The 25,556-nt window shown below is 38.9% G+C and overlaps 2 protein-coding genes across 7 annotated transcripts in view; one reads left to right on the forward strand and one right to left on the reverse strand.

Moving 5' to 3' along the window:
* The first annotated feature begins 1,325 nt into the window (after positions 1 to 1,325).
* Positions 1,326 to 7,619, forward strand: LOC119788530 (leucine-rich glioma-inactivated protein 1-like). Its single transcript, XM_038292919.1, has 8 exons — positions 1,326 to 2,266; positions 2,439 to 2,510; positions 2,968 to 3,039; positions 3,128 to 3,199; positions 4,668 to 4,739; positions 5,130 to 5,299; positions 5,385 to 5,549; positions 5,627 to 7,619. The coding sequence occupies exons 1-8, from the start codon at positions 1,758 to 1,760 to the stop codon at positions 6,442 to 6,444; spliced, it is 1,950 nt and encodes a 649-aa protein (XP_038148847.1). The 5' UTR covers positions 1,326 to 1,757; the 3' UTR covers positions 6,445 to 7,619.
* Positions 7,620 to 7,729: 110 nt separating this feature from the next.
* mark1 (MAP/microtubule affinity-regulating kinase 1) overlaps positions 7,730 to 25,556 on the reverse strand; it is a 53,668-nt gene continuing 35,841 nt past the window's right edge. The window contains exons 7-19 of one of the 6 annotated variants that reach the window (XM_038292913.1): positions 19,892 to 19,948; positions 19,518 to 19,754; positions 18,593 to 18,712; positions 18,365 to 18,464; positions 18,163 to 18,275; positions 17,850 to 18,051; positions 16,984 to 17,165; positions 13,514 to 13,605; positions 13,240 to 13,380; positions 12,900 to 13,151; positions 11,609 to 11,635; positions 10,925 to 10,969; positions 7,730 to 9,373 (exon numbers count right to left, since the gene is read on the reverse strand). In XM_038292913.1, the coding sequence (XP_038148841.1) occupies positions 9,028 to 9,373; positions 10,925 to 10,969; positions 11,609 to 11,635; positions 12,900 to 13,151; positions 13,240 to 13,380; positions 13,514 to 13,605; positions 16,984 to 17,165; positions 17,850 to 18,051; positions 18,163 to 18,275; positions 18,365 to 18,464; positions 18,593 to 18,712; positions 19,518 to 19,754; positions 19,892 to 19,948 (1,914 nt within the window). In that variant the 3' untranslated portion in view covers positions 7,730 to 9,027. The remainder of the gene's footprint in view (positions 9,374 to 10,924; positions 10,970 to 11,608; positions 11,636 to 12,899; positions 13,152 to 13,239; positions 13,381 to 13,513; positions 13,606 to 16,983; positions 17,166 to 17,849; positions 18,052 to 18,162; positions 18,276 to 18,364; positions 18,465 to 18,592; positions 18,713 to 19,517; positions 19,755 to 19,891; positions 19,949 to 25,556) is intronic. The other 5 variants (XM_038292915.1, XM_038292914.1, XM_038292917.1 and 2 more) reach the window with 5 other exon arrangements.

Raw genomic sequence — 25,556 nt, forward strand, 5'->3', positions numbered from 1 at the left:
CTTTAAGCTCTCATGGTCATAAAAAAAAAAAAAATTCTATAAAAGGGTTTTTATTGGTATCGTTTTCAATTACTATTATCTTTAAAAAAATATAGTTTATTAGTTTTTGTTACCTCTATTTTTTTCTTACCTATGATGAAACAATAATCAAAATAGTTTTGATTGCTTGGAATAGCTATATCATTCTGTAATGAATCAATATGAATTTAACTTTTATAACAGATTTAGAGAGACGTCTAAACTTTTAATTTTATATTTATAGATTTTACATGGATGCAACCTTTACAGAAGAGGATTAGGGCCACTGAAAAAAATAAAAAGAAGTTAACTGATTTTTAAATTTCCTTTCAGTATATGAGGAAAAAAAGTCAGAAATCTGACTTTAATCTCAGAATTCTGACTTTTTTTCTCAAAATTCTGACTTTAATTTCAGACTCTAATATCAGAATTCTGGATCTTAATGTAGATAGGCAGCATGAAGGAAGAGATGTGGGTGCGGTCAGCTTCCTTGACAAAGATGTGAGTTGTTTGGGTGGGCCAGTAACACACTAATGAAAAATTACAGAATTAAGTGACTTTTTACGTGCTCGAGGTCCCGGTCATGTTATTTCATTATTTGGAAGACTAGAAGGTGATTAAAACAAGAGAGCTAATTTAGTCTTTAAAACAGACATGGCTACGGCTTGATGCTAACATGTTTGATAGCTGTCAGAATTCTGAGATTAATGTCAGAATTCTGAGAAAAAAAAGTCAGAATTGTGAGATTAAAGTCAGTATTGTGAGGTAAAAAGTTAGAATTGCGAGATTAAGGTCAGAATTCTGATAAAAAATACAGAATTCTGAGATTAAAGTCAGAATTCTGAGAAAAAAATTATAAACTCTGAGATTAAAGTCAGAATTCTGAGAAAAATATCAGTATTGTGAGATTAAAGTCAGAATTGTGTTATTAAAGTCAGAATTCTGATTTAAAGAAAAATCAGAATTGTGAGATTTAAGTCATAATTCTGAGGAAAAATGACAGAATTGTAAGATTAAAGTCAGAATTGTGAGGAAAAAAATTCAGAATTCTGAGATTAAAGTCAGAATTGTGAGAAAAATTTCAGCATTGTGAGATTAAAGTCAGAATTGTGAGATTAGTCAGAATTGTGAGATTAAAGCCAGAATTCTGATTTTTCTAATACTAGAATAAAATTTAAAAAATCAGGTAACTCCCCCACCCACCTCCAAGTGGCCCTAATCCTCTTCCGTAAGCCTTAGCTCCAAAGGATATTTGGCTTTTTCCATGATCATCGATGTCTTGAGGACAGGAGGGCTTCCCCGCATCCTTTCATTCCTGCTTGCAAACAATTCTGCATCTTCGGTCACCATGGCAACCATGCCGAAGCCAGAATGGGAGCCACGTATTACCTATTTATTTGTCACAGTTATGCTCAAAACCAACTGTGTAAATGCGATTGATGCTAATGGGTTTGTAATCAGACGGTATGTTGCAGGTGCTTTTGTTCCATCAACCGACAACAATCAATCTTAACGCGGTTTTCCAACCCGCTTCCCGCATAGACTGCTTAGGCAGCGTCTGCGCCATATATACAAGCAGCACTGGTTCGTGATAGTTTATTTAGTATTGATTATCTGGGCTTATTCTGATTGACGGGAGAGAGAAAAATAACAGAGTCCACAGATCCGCCTGCCCCATTGGGCGTTAGACAGTGAGCGGGGAGCGTTGGATGAAACCATAGGCGTGGTTTTGGACAGAGATGCTCCGTCTGCTCCCGCTGGGATCCCCACCTGCCCTCACACCGCGCCTGTCACCGGGCCAGCTGGCGTCCTCCTCCCTGCTCCACACTTCTCCTTACTTTTCATCTCTAGCTACCACAGAGGATACGCGCTCGTATTTTTTCGTCCAGGTCTGTGCATCAGAGAAGGGGGAATCCGGGTGCGATCACCCTCCCCTCCCCAGAAGAAGGAGCGAAGGAGGAGATAACCGGAGCGCACTGCGCGTCGCCTGGCCTCCTGGCAGCAGAAGCAACGGGAGAAGGAGGCGCAAGTACCAAGAGCGATTCCCAAGGATGGAAAATACACGAAAAATACCCAGGAGATTGCTGCGGCTCGGCTTAGTTGCGGCGGTGTGTGTAGTACTTTCAGCGGAGAGCAAAAGAGCCAGGCAGCCGCGCTGTCCCATGTCATGCACATGCACCAAAGATAACGCGTTGTGCGAAAGCGCAGTGTCGATTCCTCGCAGCTTTCCCCCCGATGTCACATCTCTGTGAGTCCTTTTTACTAAGCTATGCTTTGTTATAAACATGCATGATCAGTGGCTTTTATGCAGCAGCAATGCACTCATTTAAATCCCATTAGCAGACTGCAATAACTATCATGACACAAGTCTGCTGTTCAACTGAACGGCGTGTTATTTTGTCGCATTTTTACTCCCACAGATCATTTGTCAAGTCGGAATTCACGGAAATCGCCAAGGAGAGCTTTATCCACACCCCTGCCCTGCATCTGCTGTGAGAAATCTATTCTAAGGTTTTTTATTGTTGGTGTTTGTTGCATGCTGTATTTTCCTGAGCTTGATCAACGCCATGTTTAATTTTTAAAGACGTTTTCTTTCTTCTGCTAAAATTCTTTAGACTGGTTTTTAAAAAGCCCTGCAAAATAAACCTCATTGTGTTTTTTTCTTTCATTTCTGTCATGACTGGTTTTATTCATCTAGGTCTTGCCACATACATATGTGTGCACATGTATGTGCCTGCTTGCACAGATGTATTCCAGGGGATTTCCTTCTTTATCTGAGTCATACTTTGGCTCTGACTAAACCCATAAAATCTAATGTGTAAGGATGCCTGCAGGAATCCTCAAAATGCTTTAGTCAATATTAAGAGATGACAGAGGAAGAGGTTTTCTCATTTTAGTGCTCTTGGAGTAGTCAGCTGTAAGAGACTAAACACTGGGATCTCTGTACAGCCTGTTCACAGCAAACAACCTGGAATCTATAAACGAGGACGCCTTCCTTGGACTTCCTCACCTGGAGTATCTGTAAGTTTATCATGGAATTGTATCATTAATATTCCTTCTACTTGACTATGAGTCTTTTCTAATGCATGTACATGTACATGTTTTCCAGATTTATTGAAAACAACCAAATCCAGTCAATATCACCATATGCTTTCCGGGGACTGAAGACCTTGGTGCACCTGTATGTACTTTTTTTTTTTTTGCACAAAATATAGGAGCAAGATGGCATCTTCATGATAAATGTTGTTAATAATGTTCGTGTGAAGTAACAGCCTGTTCCTATAAAACGCTGAGGAAGGTTATTGCACAGCTTGTATTGCCACAGAGACAATGTGCAGCATTTGAAAATGATAAGACAGCAAAAACAGAACATCCTCGTTACATAAGTGCCCAACACATGGACTTTTTCTTATTTACAGCAGGTTGCAAAATTACTGGTATCTGTTTCTGTTAAATTTACCTTGTTCCATTTTCACATCTAACAAATTGAGTTTGGGATTCAGCAAATGTGCAATACCAGGTGCTCTGGCAACACACACAATCAGTATCAACTTTAACAGCAAAGTTTTTGTTTACAACAAAAGAATTTTACTTGGGTTTTCCATTGCTTGTAGTTGTAATAAACACAGTCTCCCAACATCAGCCTCTCTTTGTAACTTATCAGTAGAATGACACCCCCCTGCTCCATAGACCGCCTAAGAAGCTAAGCCTCACTGGAAGTGACGTATTTTGGTGTGTTGTCCAATCAGAGCTCTACTTTATCGCTGCTTACCTCAATAGAATGAGCCTCAAACCTCAACAGGGCTTTCTCCTAGAGACTGACAGGCAGCGTCCTGCTGCTCCTGAGCGGAGAGGAGATGGAGTCCAAGAACGGGCTCAACAGTTGATTAATGAAAAATATAATTATTAGATTAGGAGCATTTGTGCACATATTTAATGCAATGTAATGACTACATTTATGAAGTTTCCATGAGAAATCGCCACACAGAGAGAAAAAGATTGAATATCTAGCAGCCCAAATTTAGACTACTGAGGAATAGTCCACTTCTTTCTTAGCCCAGCAACGTGAAAAAGCGATGTTCCCTCTGATGCAGCAGTGGCTTGACATAAAAAATGCAATACTGATTGCCGATTTGTAGGATTCATCAGATCCTAGCGGCTATTGATGTGCTCATTTCAGCCTCAATTTTCTAATTGTGAAGTTCCCTCAATTTCTTGAGCGGACCCGCATTACCTCTTTTAGTTGAGCAACCTTTTTTCCCTTCCACCTAACCTAAAATTCTCCTTTTGTAATTTTCTGAAACAATCAATTTGAGGTTTTAATTTTCTATGAGCCCTAAATCATTAAAACGACAACATTTTCAATGCTGTGTGTAATAAATCTGTACTTTGAAATGAGTGGCAAAATATTGGATTTTTTTCTGCTACTCGCACTTTTTTACTCTGTGTGTGTATACATATATATATATATATATATATATATATATATATATATATATATATATATATATATATATATGCAAAATAGTTTCAAACTGACCTTTGTTTTTAAGAGCAAGGTTTAAGCTTTAACAGTTTATCATAGAGTTGTTGATGGACTTTGAATTAGGGATGAAAATTATAGTCAAGCATGTCCTTTTCTTCTTCAGGAGTCTGGCCTACAATAATCTGGAGACTCTCCCTAAAGATTTGTTCAAAGGTCTTGAGGCCTTAACAAAAGTGTAAGTATAATTTGTATGTGAAGTACAGAAACTAATAACACAAAGGTTGTGTGATCTCTAATATTGTACAATGAAAGATTAGCCATCTATACAATGTTCTATTTCTAGAACAATGCATCATTTATTGCTCCTCTTTTGTCGAGCCTTGACAAATGCGTAGGCAGCTGAAGCTTTTAGCACCATTAAAATTACATGCACTAGAGGGAGAGAAGGAAGAGAGGAAGGCTGCGGGTTATCATCAAATGAAGATACTCATTTTTCCTTGAGGTTAATGAAACCTCAAGAAGATGATTTGAGAGTTAGGCACCATCTGGAGCTTTAGAGCGTTCAACTCACTGAGAAAGAGGAGTGAAGCGCTCATATTTTCACACAATGATTTTGTTCCCAAAGAGACTTGCGTGGGAATCACTTCATGTGTGACTGTAAGCTGAAGTGGTTGGTAGAGTTGATTTACAGCACCAACGCCACTGTGGACCAGATCTACTGCAAAGGCCCAGCATCACATCTGGACAAGAGGATCAATGACCTGTCGCCGCAGTCCTTCGACTGCATCACCACAGGTGGAGGACTGACCTCTCACGTGTCTTTGGAGATTTTACATTTACTATATACTGTAAAGTGTTTTGCTTTCTGTTTCTCTCCCAGAGTTTTCTCCCTACCAGTCCCTGAAATTTGAATCCATATCAGTGGAAGCATTTTCATTCAGGAATGACCAGTATGTTGTTTTCGCCCAGCCATTCATTGGGAAGTGTGGCTTCCTTGAATGGGATCATGTTGAGATGAACTTTAGAAACTTTGATGATATTGACAGTAAGTAAAGTGAACGGGTTAAGTGTTGAACTAACATAAGGAGACGATGGGAATGACTCGATTGCGTTTGGTTTCAGGTACATCCACTGTCATCTGCAAGCCTCTAGTCATTGACAACCAGCTGTTCATCGTTGTGGCTCAGCTGTTCGGAGGCTCCCACATCTACAAGCGGGACACCTCTGCCAACAAATTCATCAAGCTTCAAGGCATTGACGTCCTGACTATCCGCAAGCCAAATGACGTAGAGACGTTCCGCATTGATGGAGAGTCCTTCTTTGTTATAGCAGATAGCTCCAAGGCCGGCTCCACCACCATCTACAAGTGGAATGGAAACGGCTTCTACTCCCACCAGTCCCTCCATCAGTGGTACCGTGACACAGATGTGGAATACCTCGAGATCTCATCCAAACCTCACCTGATCCTGTCCAGCAGCTCTCAGAGGCCCGTCATCTACCAGTGGAACAAAGCCACCAAGATGTTCGACAGACGAACAGACATCCCAGAGATGGAGGACGTTTATGCTGTGAAGCACTTTCAGGTCAAATCTGATCTCTACATCTGCATGACGCGCTTTATCGGAGACTCCAAGGTGATGCGATGGGATGGGGCCCTCTTCAGAGAGTTACAGACCATGCCCTCTCGAGGCTCCATGGTGTTCCAGCCCTTCACTGTGGGCAGCTGGCAGTATGCCATTCTGGGCAGCGACTACTCCTTTACCCAGGTGTACCGCTGGGATGCCAAGAAGGGCGAGTTTGTTCGCTTCCAGGAGCTGAACATTCAGGCGCCAAGGGCTTTTTCTCCAGTTTCCATTGACAACCGTCAGTTTCTGCTGGCCTCCAGTTTCAAAGGAAAGACTCAGATCTACGAGCATTTAGTCATTGACCTGAGTAATTGAGAGATTGTGGTTTTTCCTATGGAACCTTTAGTGACTTTTGTGATATTTTGTTGTGTTCATGGAGAAGTCTGTAATAGCCAGTGGAGCGCTAAAAAACTACAATTTATGGTCCTCACTTTATAAATTTACATCCACTCATTTTTAAATTCATACCACAATCTGCATGATCATTCTAAAGATAAAAAGTACATTTCTTAACCCAAATATATGTCTGAGAGGCATGCATCCCAGTTTAGGATACATCCAATATTCTTTCGAGTTAATGCATGAAAGGCCAGACGCAAACCATCAGTAACACCTAAAAATCTAAAATCGGCCTTCAAAGGTTTATAACCATTCATGATCAAGCTTTTACTATACTTAATATAGTTTATACAGTTATTCTCTAAAGTGTAATGCTTTACAGAAGATAGTTATACTTTTTAAACTGTTAACATATTTTAACTGAACAAATCTGCCTAGACACAATGTTTACATTTTTCTGTCCTTCCATTTGTATACTATAAGATTTGTAAATCAAGCCTTTTTGTAAGTTAAGAGAGGGGCAATATGAGATTTGATCACATGGATTTATGAAAGGAATATAAACACAGAGGTTGCCACGCATATTTTAAGTTTTGTCACGTCTTTCTGCAAAGGTCCATCCCGATTCCTAAAAGTTCATGAAAGAAGTTTACTTTGATTTTTCTGGCAGACATTTCTGCAGGGGTCAGAATGGTACAGGTAAAACACTGCAGATGGACTGATGGATGGATGGACGGACAAAGGAATTAATGAATTGTTTAGATGACAGACCGATGGACAAACACGTGAACTTTATAGAAGTGGAACTCTAGAAAATCTGAAATGACAATGATTTCAGGCAAATTTTTATTTTGCCGTTTCAGGACCTGGAAAACATCTGGAATCTTCCAAACAAAGCAGGAACCCTGTATACAGACATATTGTGAATCTGCCCGTATGTCCTTGCAACTTTTTTATTGTTAATGCTTGGTAAAGTGTTTAAAGTACTGAGCAGTTTTTCATAACTGGAAACAATCTCTTAAAAAGACACTAAAAATGAAAAGAGACTGCTGTTCATATTCTATAACTATCATGTGCGCAAAATACATAATTTCTGTCTTGACTTAGATGAGCCTCGTCATTTAGAGTCAATAAAAGTGTCTTTTTCATCTAAGTTTCTTGCATTGTATAACTAAGCTTACATTCTGAATAGAGACTGCAGATAATGTCTGTCCACCTTTTGAGATTTGTGAAGTTTAAATAAAAAAAAAACTACAAGAAATTAAATACAAACAAATAAAATTCTTTTAATCTTCTCCGACAAAGTGCACGCCTCAAATCTACAAAGCAGCACATTACAACGTAATGGAATAAATACAACTGAATAAAAAAAAAAAAAATGTAAAGAGATACACAAGTACCTGCACAATCACACTTGCAGCAAGTATAAATCTGGCTCTTTAGAAAGGCTCCACAGTAAAGTTTCAGTCATCCGGCTTCTCGTGCATCACCAATCCTTTGGATAGAGACGTCCAACATATTGCGTCCTAAAGCAAACCAGTTTAAACTGCGTCTTCGTAACCGGAGACTATCAAACTAACATGAACGAAACAAGAGGTGTACACTCATGTTCATACAGATCACCCTGGAATACTTGTGCAACTGCAGCAGGGCTCGTACTGCAGGGAGAAAATAAAGTGATCACGTCTTCAGCCTTAACTGAACTTACAACTCAAGTTTGTGTGGTGCAACTTAGTGTTTTTTTGTTTGTTTGTTTTGTTTTTCTCCATAGGCAAAAAAAAAAAAAAAATGTAAAAAGGCAAGGGAATATTGCATCCCTCTGTGATCCACAAAATAATTTAGTCCTCTTTAAATAAAACTGAAAACAAGGAAAACAAAAAGAATAAAATAATTTCAGACATAAAGAGGAATGCTCAAAGAAACAAATTGTTTGAATTAAATGAAATAACTAAATCCCATGGAAAAAAGGAGAGTATTAACAATAAAATTCTGTACAGAACTAAAAATCAATATACAGTACAGTACCTGCAGATGTTATGCATACAGTACAATTCTCTTTTTACATATTTTAAGTATGAGCTCCAGCCTGATCTATATACTGCCTTAACATAGGTGGAAAAGCGGTTACTTTAGCTTACAGTAATTGAATGGTTATTCAGCGAGGAGAGCAGATTTTAGAAGTATTTAGAAAAACAGAGTGAAAACTTATTGCCGGATGGTCATCTTCGGTTGCATACTGCATTTGATACATGACTGCTTCCTTTGACATGGAGCAGCAGGCTGATGGGGAAGAGGTACGGAGAAGAGAGGAGAAAAGAGAAAAAAAAACAACAGCCAGGGAGTTAGTTAGTTTTTGCTATCGGATTTAGTCACCCTACCCTGTACAGTACATTCAAGGCCAGTGCTGCACTTTAACCAGCCGAATCCGCCTCGATTCTGCGCGGTGGGGTTGTGGGAATTCAGTGCTGATTTCTTCCTGTGAGTCAACACTAATCCAGTGATGGGAGTAGAGCGTTACCACAGCTCACCCGAAAGGCTCGCGCGGTGTTCCATCTGCCGTCACAGTTTGAGCTCATTTGCAATTTTGCAGGCGATGTTCTTAAAGGCGATGGACGTGCCTGATATCCTCTTGAAGCGCACGCCGTTGAGCGAAAGGCGGGGCAGCTTACACACCTCCATCTCCCACTGGACCAGATTGTCCTGGCGCGCATCGCCATGGACGCAGAACAGTAGGAAGCGCTCACGCTGCTCGTAGTCGCAGCTGTTGGCGTCCAGGACTTTACGGATCTCTCGCATCATGTCAGCGGGATCCATAGAGGAAGTGGTCTTCATGCTCCAGGTGAAACGGAGCGAGCGGGGCTTGGAGTCCCGACCGGCATCCTCCTTGGAGTCACCAGACGCACTCCTGGAAGAACCCATTATATAGGTAGAATTAAATTAATAATCCTAATTATTTCAGGATTGAGATACAGACTATCTGTGAAAGGAAGGCTTGATCGTTGGTTAAAATGCAAATAAAACTTGTTTTTCCCCATAGATGAAGATGCAAAAAGAAGGTAGTGAAAAAGAAAAAAGAAAAAGGTGGGATATTCACACAACCAGGCAAACATACAGTCTTAAATTAAGTTATTTTTTGATCCTTTGAAGTTTCCTTTAAGTTTTTTTTGCCCTTCCGACATGCAGAAGGAAATGACACGGAGAGTCCTCTACCTCATTTAGCAGCCACCAGCGTTGAATGCCAAGTAAGTTAGATGTTTAGTTTGCAAAGCAGCTTGTCGGATTTCATGAAATGTTACCAGCATTGCAGCAGAGAGGTTTTTAATGTATTGCAAGACAGCCAGAAATACTAACAAGCTCTCTGTGTAACCAGCTCCTTAGTAAGGAAAGCAGATATTCGCTTTTTTGAAAGTTACAGAACTATGTGATAGCCACCCTGCATGTTCTCCTAATCTATATCCTACTCAATTTATCTGGGGGTAATTTTCATAAGGGATTCACAGATGGATGTCAGCTGCAGAGTGTAGATGCCCTTCTTAAAAAAATATAAAATACAATCACTTTCTACAACTGCAGTTCATTTTCGACACTTTTCTTTGTGTTTTTGACCTATCAATGCAATGTTTTAAAGTTTCAATAACCTTTTAGACAGAACCTGATCAAGAGTCAATGTATTTTAGTCAATTTTAGTCTGCAGTAGTTGATTTCATTTCATCTGTGTTGGTTTTCAACCTTGTTCTGATTTAGAGTCATTAAATTATAATTGAAAAAATATGTATAATAAATGCAAATGCTCTTTCCTTTTTTTTAGTCTTAAGATTTCAGAACTCATAAGAGCAGCCCTGCAGTTTACTCTCCACTATAGAAACCAAGTGAATAGCTAGGGGAAAGGTATGCTTGAGCCAATTCCTTTATGACAATATTTTGCAGGCGTTAAATTGAATTTTTCAGATTTGCAAATCCAATAACAAAAAGCACCCCGACAAACTCTACACAAATGAATTAAAAAGATACACCCAAATAAAATACTCTAGAAGTGTCGGACTTTGAATATTTTTAGCAGCCAGGGGAAATAGTTTTTGTCAAAGCATGCGGGTCTATAACCCTTAGCAACTCCGTGAAATTAAAATCACTATGTTTAAAATAGTACCTTTAAAAACCTGCAAGTTATTTAAAAGTTTTGTACAATTTCTCTCAGTCTCATTCTAAGAAAACAATTTTTAAATGCTTAAAAAGATAGAATAATAAAGTGCATCTCTTAAAAAAACTGAGTAAACCAGATCGTCCGAATTTCAATGCAACAAAAACAGCTAGTACTTTTATCAACTATTCACAACATCCAATTAAAACTGTGATCATTCTGGAAGCAGCATTAAAATTTGCAAACAAAAATCATCACACAAAAGTTTGAGAGCATTAAATCCCTACCGTGGTGTGAGCACCTCAGTTTAATTCTCACCTTGGTGTTTCAGTCCTGGCACTGGCCTCGCCCTCACTAGGCACCCTGAAATAAACCCAAAATTGACTCGTTATAGCTGAGCTAATGCCAACATCAACCCCCAAACTCACCCACCCACCAACCAACCAACTGCCAAAAACCAGCTCAATCATAACTGAACACAGACGAGGGTGTCGGGCATCATGCCAGGAAAGAATCCAGGCTCCTGGGTGTCAGAGCTCAGCACACACTGTGGTGACCTTTCATCAGTAAAGCTGGCATAAACCATAAGTACATCCCATCTGTTGTAACACACCTTTCCTTAATCTCCACTGACATGTAAAGGGAGGAAAAGTGCTTGCATGTCTACACAGCTCCATTTCTGTTAATGCAACCATTTGTCTGAAGCTCTGAATAAAGACGGGGGAGAGTAAGGAGAGGACAGCTCGCAACGACAACCGTACACAGCTAGTGGCTTTACTAGAGACAAGACTGGAGACCGGTGAAGTTTGGGCCTTAAGAAGGAGGACACAAGGAGTGGAAATACACAGCATAACAGAGGTGTCAGTAGGCGAGGATGTGGTGCGCAAGTAGAAGTTAAAAACATGGGTCATCGTGGGCAAAAAGGGGTGTTTTTCTGAGTTATAGTTGTAGATGGGAGGGAGGAGGAGGGGGCAATATGCAGCAAGCGTTAGGTTCTCCTACCTCCGGGTTGACCTGAAAGACATTGCTCTATGCAGGGAGAAAAAGGAGAGAAAGCTGTAATCTACAAGCAAGGGGCAGCTTAAAAGTGACACTTTCAGTAAGAGGTTCAGTAGACTGAAGAGACAGCGGCAGAAGTACCCATCGAGGCTTTTCTTTAAAGATGCACCAATCAGAACCCTTTGGCTTTTTTCCCCATCATTGTTGTTGGTAACATTGTTTTTAAACCATTGTTATTTCTCTTTAACAACCATAATAAATGAAAGTATAATAACTGCAAACATCGTTTCTTAGCATTCCTTTCGACCAGACATCAAAGATTTTTCAAATTTAGCAAAGGCTTCTAAATATATATGGCATTATATAGTATTTCTTAAATAGTTGGAATATCATGTGGCAAACAGCTGCTTAGATTGGGGTAAAGATCACCGGATAATACATATGCAGGACCATGGTTCCCAGCTCTCCTTATACCTAATATGTTTTGTAATGTTTAAATGCAACAGGAAATGTTTTAGCAGGCCATTAGGAAATAACTGGGTCTAAAAATGTCTGATCAAACGCAACTTTTTCAATAGCAGTTTGTTATTGGCATGTAGCTGAAACCGTTTCAGTTTCTGACCCACAAGAGTCGAGTTATGACCCCAAACTATTCGCTGAGTACATGAACGCCTCTACAAATAATCAATCATTGGTTTAATAATATGAGAATCAACTAACAAGGTGGTTAGTTGTGTCCAAGTATTTTTAAACACATTTATTAGTTAGTTTAATTTTCTGAATTGGATCTAAAGACCCCCATACTCGTTGATAAAGGGCCCCAACTTTGGGAATCAATGATCAAGGGTCTAGGTTTGTAAATAATCAAAGCAAGAAGATATTTCTCAAATCACTTTTCTCAATCATTGTTTTCTAATAAGAATACCAAGACAAACAGAAACTGAGAGCTCAAAGAGAAAATCTGTTTGGCCTTCCTATTATCTATACGTAGTTTACCTCTCTCCTTCCTGTATGAGCTACTTTGACTTCGTTTTTAACATCTTAACAACACTGAAAATGGTTAATTTTCAGTCTTATTCCCCCAGTAACAGCTTCCACAGCAGCTTCTTTTCTGTAAGCGTAAGTTACTACCACTGGCATAAGGTTTCCTAACCAACTAAAGACATGGCTTGTTCATTGCTTAACCAGCCTGCTATTGGTCGAGGCCTTTCAAACTAAAACTGTGTGATAATCAGCTGATTTCTTGGTTCAACTCGGTTTGATTACAAAATATCAGTTATTACACTTCACTGACCTGCGGACAAACTTTGAGGTGATTTTGCTGATTATTCCCGTGGACGTCCCTCTGCGTTGCTGTGCGAGAGCCCCCGTGTCGTGGGATAGTGTGGGTGACGCCGGGGGGCCGTTGTACGTAGCACTGCGGCGGTCTCTGAGCTGAGCTCCATGAAAAGTGCTGCGGCTGGATGTGCCGCGGGGGAAACGATTCTTCTCAGGGGTGCTAATACTGTGCACAGATGGAGAGGTGGACGGATCGCGTGGGGAGGAGCTGCGACATAAGCAGTCATTAATAATTGAAATATTTTGGAGTTTCTTGCATCAGCCTCTGGCAGTGCAGATGTTCAGGAACCGCTCACCTGGCTTTCAGCTCCGTATTGTCATCAATGGGGGGCAGCGTGCTTTTTGAAGGGTGCCCTGACGCAGACATGGACTTGGTGTGACGGGGTCGCGTAGAACTCAGTGGCGTGGAGGTGGTGCTTCCTGACACCTCTGTTAAACTGAGGATAGAAAGCAGAGGGCATGAACAGGTGCGGACTAATCTGAGTATTATAGTGAATAAAAAGAGCAAACAATATGAAGTATAGCTAGAAATGTGCTAAAAAGGGCTAAATAATCCCATGTTTGGTTAACCTGCTGTCTTTGCCGTTGGGGATGGCTGAATAGCGATCGGTGGAGGATCGTTCGCAGACATACGTGTTTCTGCGAGTCATTGAACCATTGGTCTGTTGGCAAAAAGGAAAAGAGAGAATAGTTTTATTTCCCTTCTACAGGATATATGCCCACTGATCAAATGCATAAAGGCAAGAGTAATTCATTTTCTTTCAACTTTCTTTCTCAAAGAAATTGCTTCTGACTTTTTATATAACAAAAAACAACTGCATGGTAAAATAAATAAAAAAAACAAAAGCTAAAATTCAGCCTCATCTGTGATGACATGACCTTTTCATGTTTTTGCTGGAGCAGTTGCCTTTTTTTTGTGAGTAGAGTCAGGATTGAACCCAGGATGATTGTGTCAAGCAGCGGCGTAGGAAGCGGGGGGGACGGGGGGGACATGTCCCCCCCAATATAAAAGCCAGGTGGATATGTCCCCCCCAAAAATTGTACCGCAAAATATTAGATTTTGACATTTTTTTAACTAGCGTGCTTTTATTTTGAAGGCGCAGCATAGCGTTACGTCACTGTACTCCCCCTCCCCTCTCTGAACTGCTGAGTGTTTGAGCACTCAGTCAGCAGGGAGGGAAACGGCGACACAGAAATCAGAAACTTGTGAAAGAGGTAAAATAGTCTGTCGGGATGCTGCTATGAATATTGCCCATTTATAACGTTTTGTTTTTAGTTCACTTTCATATATAGAAACTGAATCTTTTTGGTTTAGTCATCTTAGTCTTGTACGGAAGAGGATTAGGGCCACTGGGGAAAAAAAGTTAACTGATTTTTACATTTTTTTTTTAGTTTAACATGGGGAAAAAAGTCAGAATTCTGACTTTTCTCAGAATTCTGACTTTTTTCTTCTGACTTTTTTCTCAGAATTCTGACTTTAATCTCAGAATTCTGACTTTTTTCTTCTGACTTTTTTCTCAGAATTCTGACTTTAATCTCAGAATTCTGACTTTTTTCTCAGAAATCTGACAGATGATTAATATTTCTAATCAATTTACAGTGTTTTTATTTTTTTTCGGGGGGTACTTATACAGATACATAAAAACAAGTAGGTCTAACTAAAAAATAATCAGAATATATGTTTAGAGTAAAGATTGACTAGTGTTTACACAAGCACACAATTTCAAATCTGCTGAGCTTGCTGTGCAAGAAAATGTAAAATATACGTATAAAGAAATATAACAGGAAGTACTGCTAAAACATAAACTAAATGTTAAATAATGTAGATATTGGTTTAAAAAATTCTTCAGATTTGGAAATTTGGAAGGAATACATAATTTTGAAATTAATCAACAAATCTGGTTAAAAAAAAACAACAAAAAGAAATAAAAAATAAAAGTTGCACTTTTTTACTTGAGGAATTTGTTGAATAACTTCATAATTATGAGTTTAACTAGTTGGAGGTAATGCTACACTTCTCTGCTTCCTGTCCTGCTCATAAAAGGTAAACCCGCCATCCATTTTCTACATTATTTGGAAAACACAACACAAATGTAATATAACAAAAGTATGTTTAAAAACAAACATGTTAGCATCCAGCCATAGCCATGTCTGTTTTAGAGACTAGCTCTCTTCTGCTCCTCCATTAATGAGGGGACCCCACGGGCACGTAAAAAGTTGCCTAATTCCGTCATTTTCCACCAATGTGTCACTGGCCACCTCAAACAACTCACATCTTTGTCAGTGAAGCTGAGTGCTCCACATCTCTTCCTTCATGGTGACCATCTACATTAAGATCCAAAATTCTGAGATTAAAGTCTGAATTCTGACCTTTTTCCCGTATTAAACTGAAAGGAAATTTAAAAATCACTTAACTTTTTTTTTTTTTTTCAGTGGCCCTAATCCTCTTCCGTAGTCTTGGGATGATCACTCATCCAATATTTAACTGCTAACTTTCTCTAGACGTTTGCTACGCTAGCCAAAATGTTATTTTTTTTTATATATCTCATTTCAGTACAATGCCACCACCAACTAAAAGGCTGAAACAGCAGTAGGACTTACTCAGATTTTTTAAAAAAGAGAAACGTCAGTGTGAGTTACAGTCACCTAACACAACTTGTGTTGAAATTAGCCCGATCTGGGTGTGCGTTTAACGAGGATTTTTTTATTTTTTGCGTGGTTTTGATTCGCCAAAATTGACAGATGTTATACCTGCCGCGCTCCTGATCGTTAGTTAAAACCACAGGGAGAATTAATTTTAATTCTTAGCAGCGGCGGTCGCATTGGTTGTGCAGCAGTCCACTGCACAACCACTAATTAACCAACTAATTAACTTCTGCACCTTTATTTCCTCAAATAAACTGCTGGCTCCTCTTTTTAGACGATAAACAGATTAACACAACATTGACAACTCTGTAGTTTTCTCTGTTCTGTACTGCAAACTGGAATTAAAGGCGCCATTTCTACCAAAGGTCTTGACAGACTGGCGACCTGTCTAGGGTGTACCCCGCACCAGCACCTCCCGACCCCACTAAGGGACAGGGTGTACAGAAAATGGAAGGATGGATGGATTTCTACCAAAGGTTTAGAATGCGTTTTTGAACCAGATGCTTCAAAGCACCCTGTCCATAATTCTTCAACACACTGTCAGCTCCCTCTGTCAGTCAACCTATATAAATTCATTTTTGACCATTATTGCAAGTTTGACAAAATAAAACATATCAAACTTTGCACATGTGTGGCTTAGTGAATTGTTTTTAATCAAACTGAAATATTTGATTTTCTAGTGTGATGCAGACACTAAATATGCTAAGGGTTGAAGCCCTTGAAAGACACCTCCCTTTGCTTAATAAAAGACTCCAGTCATTTTGTTTGGTGATATGCTCACATCTTATGAACAAATGCATTATGTAAATTTTAAATGCATTATTTTTGCAAGACACATTTATAAAGGAATAAAGTAAAAGATTAAATAGCCTTTTTTTTAAGTAGCATACTTAAGATATGTTTCTGTTGAATACGAATCTCAGATTTCCGACATGTGTCCCCCCCAATAGTAAACATATTCCTACGCCCTTCAAGGACTAAGGCCTCCATATATGGGTCAGTTTTTCTACCCTGGCATAATCCCACACTTTTTACCCACGCTAACCTGTTTACTCCCAGACTAACAAACTCCAGATATAATTAATAGAACCTATGTGACTATATAAAGTAGTGATAAAACCATTACATCCTGCTCTAATGTCAGAAACAACAGATAATTAAAATAGTTTATTCGCAGCCCCATGTGATTATGGTAAAGGCAGCAAAACACTTGTTTTCTTAGTTTTGATGAATAAAAGTAGGACTAGATAACTTATAACAAAGATATTCCAGCCACGTCAGTGAATAATAAAAGTGCAAAAGGCAATCTTTACAAATAACATCACATCTTACAGTCCTACTAAGAAAAACAACAATCTCACTGCAGTCTAACTGCAGTCAATTTACTTCCTCACCCCCACAGCACTTGAAGCTTTCTTCCTCTCCTGCACCCCGAGGGGAGAAGCAGGAACATCTCCTTTGGAGGTGCTGAGCTCGAGCCGGCGTGCTCCGTCCCACTCCTCTCTGTGGTCACTTTCCACACTCAGAGCCTGACTGCGCTTCGAATATGACACGGCCGGAGGCACTGAAGGTCCCACTGAAAGGAACACATATGTAAATATATTTTAAACAGGACCTCCTAAAAAAAAGGCTTTCAACATTTAACATTTTTTGACAACCACAGGCAGGGACAAGGCCTTTTAATACAAGGGCATTAAGCAAAGCCACTCAAAGCCAGGATTTAAACAGGATCACATTTTTCAGGTATGGCACAAGACGACAATACTTTGGATTTTTAACAGCTACAGAAGCCAAGGTAAGCAAGTATGAAGCAGAGCTGCTGTTCCTCCTCATGCTTTGAGGTTCCGCTCCAGAGCTGCAGAGAAGCAGCCTGCCACAAGATGGCGCCACAAACAATGGCTCCACATGACTTAGGAGGAAACTGCCTGGCAACCAGAAAGGTATTCAAGCTGAGTCACTGATTTGAACTTTGAGTACGCCAATAATGGAATTGAAATTGCTTTGAAACCAATCTCTTATGATTTCTGTCTTCTTTTAATCTGAATTTGACATTGACATCTTTGTTGTTGTAAACAAAAACAAAGATGTTTAGACATTGTTGCATTTCTAAACATTGTGTGAAGTATCATTCCTCTTCTGCCCTTCTCAAGAGTTGAACCGTCAATCCTTCGTCATGTAATCAGTGACTCAGGGTAACCTCCTCCTACACAACACGCAGTCTGTAGCACTCTCAGACCCGGGATGTAAGAGGTTACTTTACTTGGCTTCTCTACGACACCACTACCACCACCACCATCATCATCCCCACCATGATCACTGTAGCGACGCTGCTTCTGATTGGCCGAGATGCTGCGTGTGACCTTGGGATGGGCAGGGGAAACGCTGGAGCTGTTGTTGATGTCGCTGGTTGGCCGCTGACGCTGGCCCAGGACGCTGTTGGCCAGCGGCTCACTGCCCTCAAACTGCAGCATAAGAGAAGAGCAATGAGGGGCTTTTAGTCATAATATATTCTGAATGCCACTCAAAAGGATGCAGAAAAGGTAAAAAGAATAAATATTTTTTTTAAAACACACCTCAGGAGCTTTTCGCCCAAGCAGCAGGTATGTAGCCATAACGTCGTCGTACTTCTGATTTTGTAGTGAGTCAGTGATCTCTTCTTTAGGGAAACCCATGGTCACCATGAGCTCTGATTGGACGAAAAGGAGAAAAGTGAAGGATCTGAATCTGAACAGTTAAAAACAATAATAAACGGCATCTACGTACAGCAAAACACACCTATTCTGGACGTATCATTCAAATCAGACTCTGGCTCAATGTAGGGTTTCAGCTCTTCATCATCGTGACCCACATTCATCCAGTGGTCTTTCATGATTTGCTAAAAAAGAAAAGGAGATCATTAAAAAATATTGCACTCTACACTACAATTAGAAAAACAAATTTATAATATTAGTTATTAATGACAACAAAAAAACAGGAACTATGAGAGGAAACCAATGACAATACCTCTAAACTGCCTCGTTTGACGGGGTTGAGCACCAGAAGTTTCTTCAGCAGGTTTTCACAGTCTGTGGACATGTAGAAGGGAATCCGGTACTTTCCCCGTAAAACCCGCTCCCTAAGTTCCTGCACACCAGGCAAAGAGAGATCATTGATCCAGGGGGATTATGTTACTGATATTTAAAGTAGACACCGAAAGGAACTTATATATTAAAGATACTGTAGATATATTTAAGCCATATTTCAGATAGATATACAGTCACATATCATTGCTTCTTCTGTTACGAACAGTCAGGTAATCATTTTTAGATCTCACGCAATCAAAAAATAAACACAAACATTAAATCTAAACAGTAAAGTTAATATAAAAAAAAAATCAAGTATAATCAAACAAAACGCTTAATGAACCACCTGTCTATATAAAACAATACAAGTTTAAATACATTAAATACCTTTATTTTTAAACATTTTATATATGAATATGAAATAATAAAGCTGAGATATCTAGATATTTATCTTGATCTGGAATTAAAGTCTGTTAAGGTAAATAATAATCTAGTGTATAAATAAGGTCTTAACCAACTAAAATAGAAATATTTTCTTTATAAAGCATATAGTATATTTTAATGAATCTTTAAATGAAAATAATATATAAATGATTGAAATGTCTCAAGATTCCCCCTAAATCTGAACATTTGTCAAAAGTATTTGTGATCTTCCTAATTTTAATGTATTCCTTGACTATTTTCTTTTTTTAATAATGCATATGTTAGGATCTGCTTCAATAGAGCTGAATTAAGATAAAGTAAAGTCTACAGTGGTAATATGTTTTTTTTATTCCCTGGGAATTTTTATTTTTATTTTCAAGCTTTTTAAGCTACTAGGATTTATTTATGGAGGTAGCAGTGCTTTCCAGGAAAAAAAGGCCCACCTTTAGGTTCTGTCCATCAAAGGGTAGTGATCCGCTAACCAGTGTGTAGAGGATGACACCAAGACTCCACACGTCTACTTCAGGACCATCATACTTTTTTCCCTGAAAGAGTTCAGGAGCTGCATACGGCGGGGAGCCACAGAAAGTGTCCAGTTTACTGCCGACCGTGAACTCATTGCTGAAGCCGAAGTCAGCTATCTTAATGTTCATATCTGCATCCAATAATAAGTTCTCCGCCTGAGGGAAGAATAGAAGTTAGAACTCTAAAAACAACAACGTCAAAAAAAAAATTAAAACATAACTATAAATAAAGCTTTTCTAAGATTTGAGCAGAAGATGTGACACATTAACTTGGTGATAAATTAAATCCTTACCTTTAGATCCCTGTGCACTATCCTCCTCTGATGGCAATACTGCACTGCAGACACAATCTGAAACACAGACAAGCATTATAGACAAACCTGTAAAATTCCTGCTGATACAAAGGGAGCGCTCCATTTCACCTCCTCCTTCTCTGTTTCTGTTGTCCTATTTCTCAGTGTGTGTTAATGCAGAAGGATAGGCCCTTTTTACCGTTCCTCATGTAGGGGGAGGCTGACATGGCACAGCTATATCTTTTCAATTTACATTAAAGCTGATCTTAAAAAAAAAAAAAAAATATATATATATATATATATATATATATATATTTCCATATTTTCTCTCTGAGTATTTCTATTAGCACCAAACATCTTTTTAGTTTGATTTTGAAATAGATACCAGTTTGTTTTAACTATCTATAGAGTGCATAGAAGTATCCCAAAAATATTGCACTTTCCTGTATATTCTTAGACCAATAATGTTTTCCATTCTGTATTTTTCAACATTTCAGATGTTATTTAAACGAGCAATTTAGCACCATGATCTTCGATATGCAGATTTCTACTGTAGCATTCAATGTTTTGGAATACAACACAAAGCAGCTCTCGTGATCTGATAATGGACTAAAATATATGCCAATGAATAAACCAAGCTAATCAACAAAAAGTAAGACAAACCATTGGCTGCAGCTGGCATAAAATTAAACAGAATGAATGAAAACTCCTTGTAAAGCTCTATTCTGGTGTGGTTGTTCCCCAGCGATCAGCAAGGGTTCGTCTAAAGATCTTTTTTGGAACTGATCGGTGACCTTTAAGCCGAGCATACACTGTACAATTTTTTGCCCTTTTCGGCCGATTTTCCAGTCGTGCGAGAATTTTTAAATTGTGCCGACTTTCAGCCTGATCGTGCATCGTGTAGTTTACAGGGGGTAACGAGGGTCGATCAGCCACTCAGAACCACCTCCCGATCAGGAATCGTGAGGCCAGGAGAAAAGCAAACATGTTTGAAATTCAGTTGGCTATTGTGGGCAAATCACTCAGTGCGCAAACAAGGATTCTTCTTCTTCTTCCTCTCAGACAAAAGCACAGAAGCATGGCGAGGGTCTGAGTGTAATAGAGTTCTTTCTGTAGAATTGACAGACTGTAATAGCCACATTTGCTCATCCAAGTCTTTGTTCAGCACACAAAATTACAGAAATTGCCAAGGCAGCACGTTTCTCTATAGTGAACTTCCTATTCCTCCTCTACTCGTTTGGCTTCCTGATAGACAATTCCTAGTAGCGCCATCTCACTGCAGAGTCGAGTCGGAGGTGGTTTTTAGACGTACAGTGTGAGCAGGTAGATCGCATCAGAGCGTCGGGTCGCACAGTGTGAACTTTCGTCATACAGTGTGAGCTGTAGCTGTGTGCAACGATTAAAAATATCGCTCGGCGTATGCCCGGCTTTATTTTATATCTTAAGATAGTAATTTTAAGTAGAGTTATAAGTTGTTCTGCTGTTTTATGGTTGTGATAGACTCCCAGGCTCAGGGTCTAGTTTTCTACCACTCAAGTTTGGATATGTGAAAGTTCCTGATTATACAAAATGAGAGGCAGTAAAAGGAAAACCGAATGAGACAAGATCTGCATGATCTGAAAATGATGTAGAAAGAGATAACCACCTGTTTAATGTTCATTTCTCAGGTTGTTTTTAATTGCAGCTCCAAATATTGTGGTGATTAGCCTTTTTAATATTTAATCAGGTGAGATAACAATAATAATAACAACCACCATCATCACAATAATCATAAAAGGTATGATAAAAATTATATGTGTTTGGAAGGGATTTTGATTGTATTATATCTCTGTTTAAGATCAGTGTAAGATTGATAGAAGAGGAGAGGAAGAAGATTAGAAGACTGACAGTAAGAGGAATGAATGAGGGCAGAGGAAATAGGAACATTGATGGAAAGAACATTTGAAAAGAAGGAAGAAAAAAAATCTACTTAGAAGATTAAAACAAAGAGCAGGCCAAAGTCAGCTAGAAATAAAATATGGAGAGTGAAGAAGACAGAGAAAACTGAATGACCAGATGGCACTATTAAACAGTATAGATTGATTAATTTTATTAATCTTAGGATATAGGAGAGGTAAATTCTTTTTAGCTGTTTAAATATTAATAAATATGTAAAAATGGATGTATGGATATCCCTGTTTCCTATTTTAATTTTGATTATATGTATTTAGTTTTATCTACGAGCTGGAAATGTCCCCAGATTGGATTTCAGAAATCTGGTAACCTTAACTTAGCATTAAAAACATAAAACTATATCACACAGGAGGTCAATAATAATTCCCTTAATAAAATGTCACCTGCTTCCAAGTTTCAATAACTACTATAATTGTTTTCATTTTGTTTAGTTTCTAATTTTATGACATCACTAGTGCAAAATTTCAATAGTATTTGAATAGTACAGCTGTTAAGATGTTCATACTAGCTTAAAGAAAATAAAAGTGTTTATTTTGCAAATTCTATTATAAAAATAAAACCGAATAGTAATGAGTTCTAGAATGGAGGCATGCCTGTAACATCCATCAAATGATTGGTTCCTGAAATAAAGCATGTTTTATGCAAAATCCAGATTTATCTAGTGATTTATCCAGTGACAGTTCATGAGTATAAGAGAGTTCACTGTCAAATTCCAGAATATACGGAATATGCAGAAAAATGCTTATGCAATCAACCTCTCATGCATTTTATAACAAACAGAATAAGTTAATCAAAACACAACTGTTACCAATACAAACAATAATCTGATGTTTTTTGTTTTTTTTTACAGGGAACAGATAGCTGTACTAAAAGCAGCCATGACATAGAAAAACTAACGGAATATTGCTGCACATGAGGCACCATTAGGGGTCAGCAGAGACAACAGGGATGTACAGGTGCTGGTCATAAAATTAGAATATCATGAAAAAGTAGATTGATTTCAGTAATTCCATTTAAAAAGTGAAACTTGTATATTATATTCATACATTACATACAAACTCATATATTTCAGATGTTTATTTTGTTTAATTTTGATGATTACAAATGACAACAAATGAAAATCTCAAATTCATCATATCAGAAAATGAGAATATTACTGAAGACCAATAAAAACAAAGGATTTATAGAAATGTTGGCCAACTGAAAAGTATGAACATGAAAAGTATGAGCATGTACAGCACTCAGTATTTAGTTGGGCCTCCTTTGGCCTGTATTACTGCAGCAATGCGGCGTGGCATGGAGTCGATCAGTCTGTGGCACTGCTCAGGTGTTATGATGGCCCAGGTTGCTCTAATAGTGGCTTTTAGCTCTTCTGAATTGTTGGGTCTGGTGTATTGCATCTTCTTCTTCATAATACCCCATAGATTTTCTATGGGGTTAAGGTCAGGAGAGTTTGCTGGCCAATTAAGAAGAGGGATACCATGGTCCTTCAACCAGGTACTGGTAGCTTTGGCACTGTGTGCAGGTGCCAAGTCCTGTTGGAAAATGAAATCTGCATCTCCAAAAAGTTGGTCAGCTGCAGGAAGCATGAAGTGCTCTAAAACTTCCTGGTATGTGGCTGCGTTGACCCTGGACCTCAGAAAACACAATGGACCAACACCAGCAGATGACATGGCACCCCAAACCATCACTGACTGTGGAAACTTTACACTGGACTTCAAGCAACGTGGATGAAGTGCCTCTCTTCTTTTCCTCCAGACTCTGGGACCTTGATTTCCAAAGGAAATGCAAAATTTACTTTCATCAGAGAACATGACTTTGGACCACTCACCAGCAGTCCAGTCCTTTTTCTCTTTAGCCCAGGCAAGACGAGAATAGTTTTATTTCCCTTCTACAGGATATATGCCCACTGATCAAATGCATAAAGGCAAGAGTAATTCATTTTCTTTCAACTTTCTTTATCAAAGAAATTGCTTCTGACTTTTTATATAACAAAAAACAACTGCATGGTAAAAAAAAAAAAAAAAAAAAAAAAAAAAAAAAAAAAAAAAAAAGCAAAACTTCAGCCTCATCTGTAATGACATGACCTTTTCATGTTTTTTGCTGGAGCAGTCGCCTTTTTTTTGGGAGTAGAGTCAGGATTGAACCCAGGATGATTGTGTCGAGGACTATGGCCTCCATATATGGGTCAGTTTTTCTACCCTTGCATAATCCCACACTTTTTACCCACGCTGACCTGTTTACTCCCAGACTTATTATATTCATACATTACATACAAACTCATATATTTCAGATGTTTATTTTGTTTAATTTTGATGATTACAAATGACAACAAATGAAAATCTCAAATTCATCATATCAGAAAATTAGAATATTGTGAAAAGGTTCAAAATTGATGGCCCCTGGTGCCACACTCTAATCAGCTAATTAACTCAAACCACCTGCAAAAGCCTTTAAATGGTCTTTCAGTCTAGTTCTATAGGCTACACAATCATGGGGAAGACTGCTGACTTGACAGTTGTCCAAAAGACGACCATCGACACCTTGCACAAGGAGGGCAAGACACAAAAGGTCATCGCTAAAGAGGCTGGCTGTTCACAGAGCTCAGTGTCCAAGCACATTAATAGAGAGGCGAAGGGAAGGAAAAGATGTGGTCGAAAAAAGTGTACAAGCAAGAGAGATAACCGCACCCTGGAGAGGATTGTGAAACAAAACCCATTCAAAAATGTGGGGGAGATTCACAAAGAGTGGACTGCAGCTGGAGTGAGTGCTTCAAGAACCACCACACACAGACGTATGAAAGACATGGGTTTCTGCTGTCGCATTCCTTGTGTCAAGCCACTCTTGAACCACAGACAGCGTCAGAAGCGTCTTGCCTGGGCTAAAGAGAAACAGGACTGGACTGCTGGTGAGTGGTCCAAAGTCATGTTCTCTGATGAAAGTAAATTTTGCATTTCCTTTGGAAATCAAGGTCCCAGAGTCTGGAGGAAAAGAAGAGAGGCACTTCATCCACGTTGCTTGAAGTCCAGTGTAAAGTTTCCACAGTCAGTGATGGTTTGGGGTGCCATGTCATCTGCTGGTGTTGGTCCATTGTGTTTTCTGAGGTCCAGGGTCAACGCAGCCACATACCAGGAAGTTTTAGAGCACTTCATGCTTCCTGCAGCTGACCAACTTTTTGGAGATGCAGATTTCATTTTCCAACAGGACTTGGCACCTGCACACAGTGCCAAAGCTACCAGTACCTGGTTGAAGGACCATGGTATCCCTGTTCTTAATTGGCCAGCAAACTCTCCTGACCTTAACCCCATAGAAAATCTATGGGGTATTGTGAAGAAGAAGATGCAATACACCAGACCCAACAATTCAGAAGAGCTAAAAGCCACTATTAGAGCAACCTGGGCCATCATAACACCTGAGCAGTGCCACAGACTGATCGACTCCATGCCACGCCGCATTGCTGCAGTAATACAGGCCAAAGGAGGCCCAACTAAATACTGAGTGCTGTACATGCTCATACTTTTCATGTTCATACTTTTCAGTTGGCCAACATTTCTATAAATCCTTTGTTTTTATTGGTCTTCAGTAATATTCTCATTTTCTGATATGATGAATTTGAGATTTTCATTTGTTGTCATTTGTAATCATCAAAATTAAACAAAATAAACATCTGAAATATATGAGTTTGTATGTAATGTATGAATATAATATACAA

Source organism: Cyprinodon tularosa, unplaced genomic scaffold, assembly GCF_016077235.1.
Source record: "Cyprinodon tularosa strain WSP-4 unplaced genomic scaffold, ASM1607723v1 ctg32, whole genome shotgun sequence".
NCBI classification, from domain to species: Eukaryota; Metazoa; Chordata; class Actinopteri; order Cyprinodontiformes; family Cyprinodontidae; genus Cyprinodon; species Cyprinodon tularosa.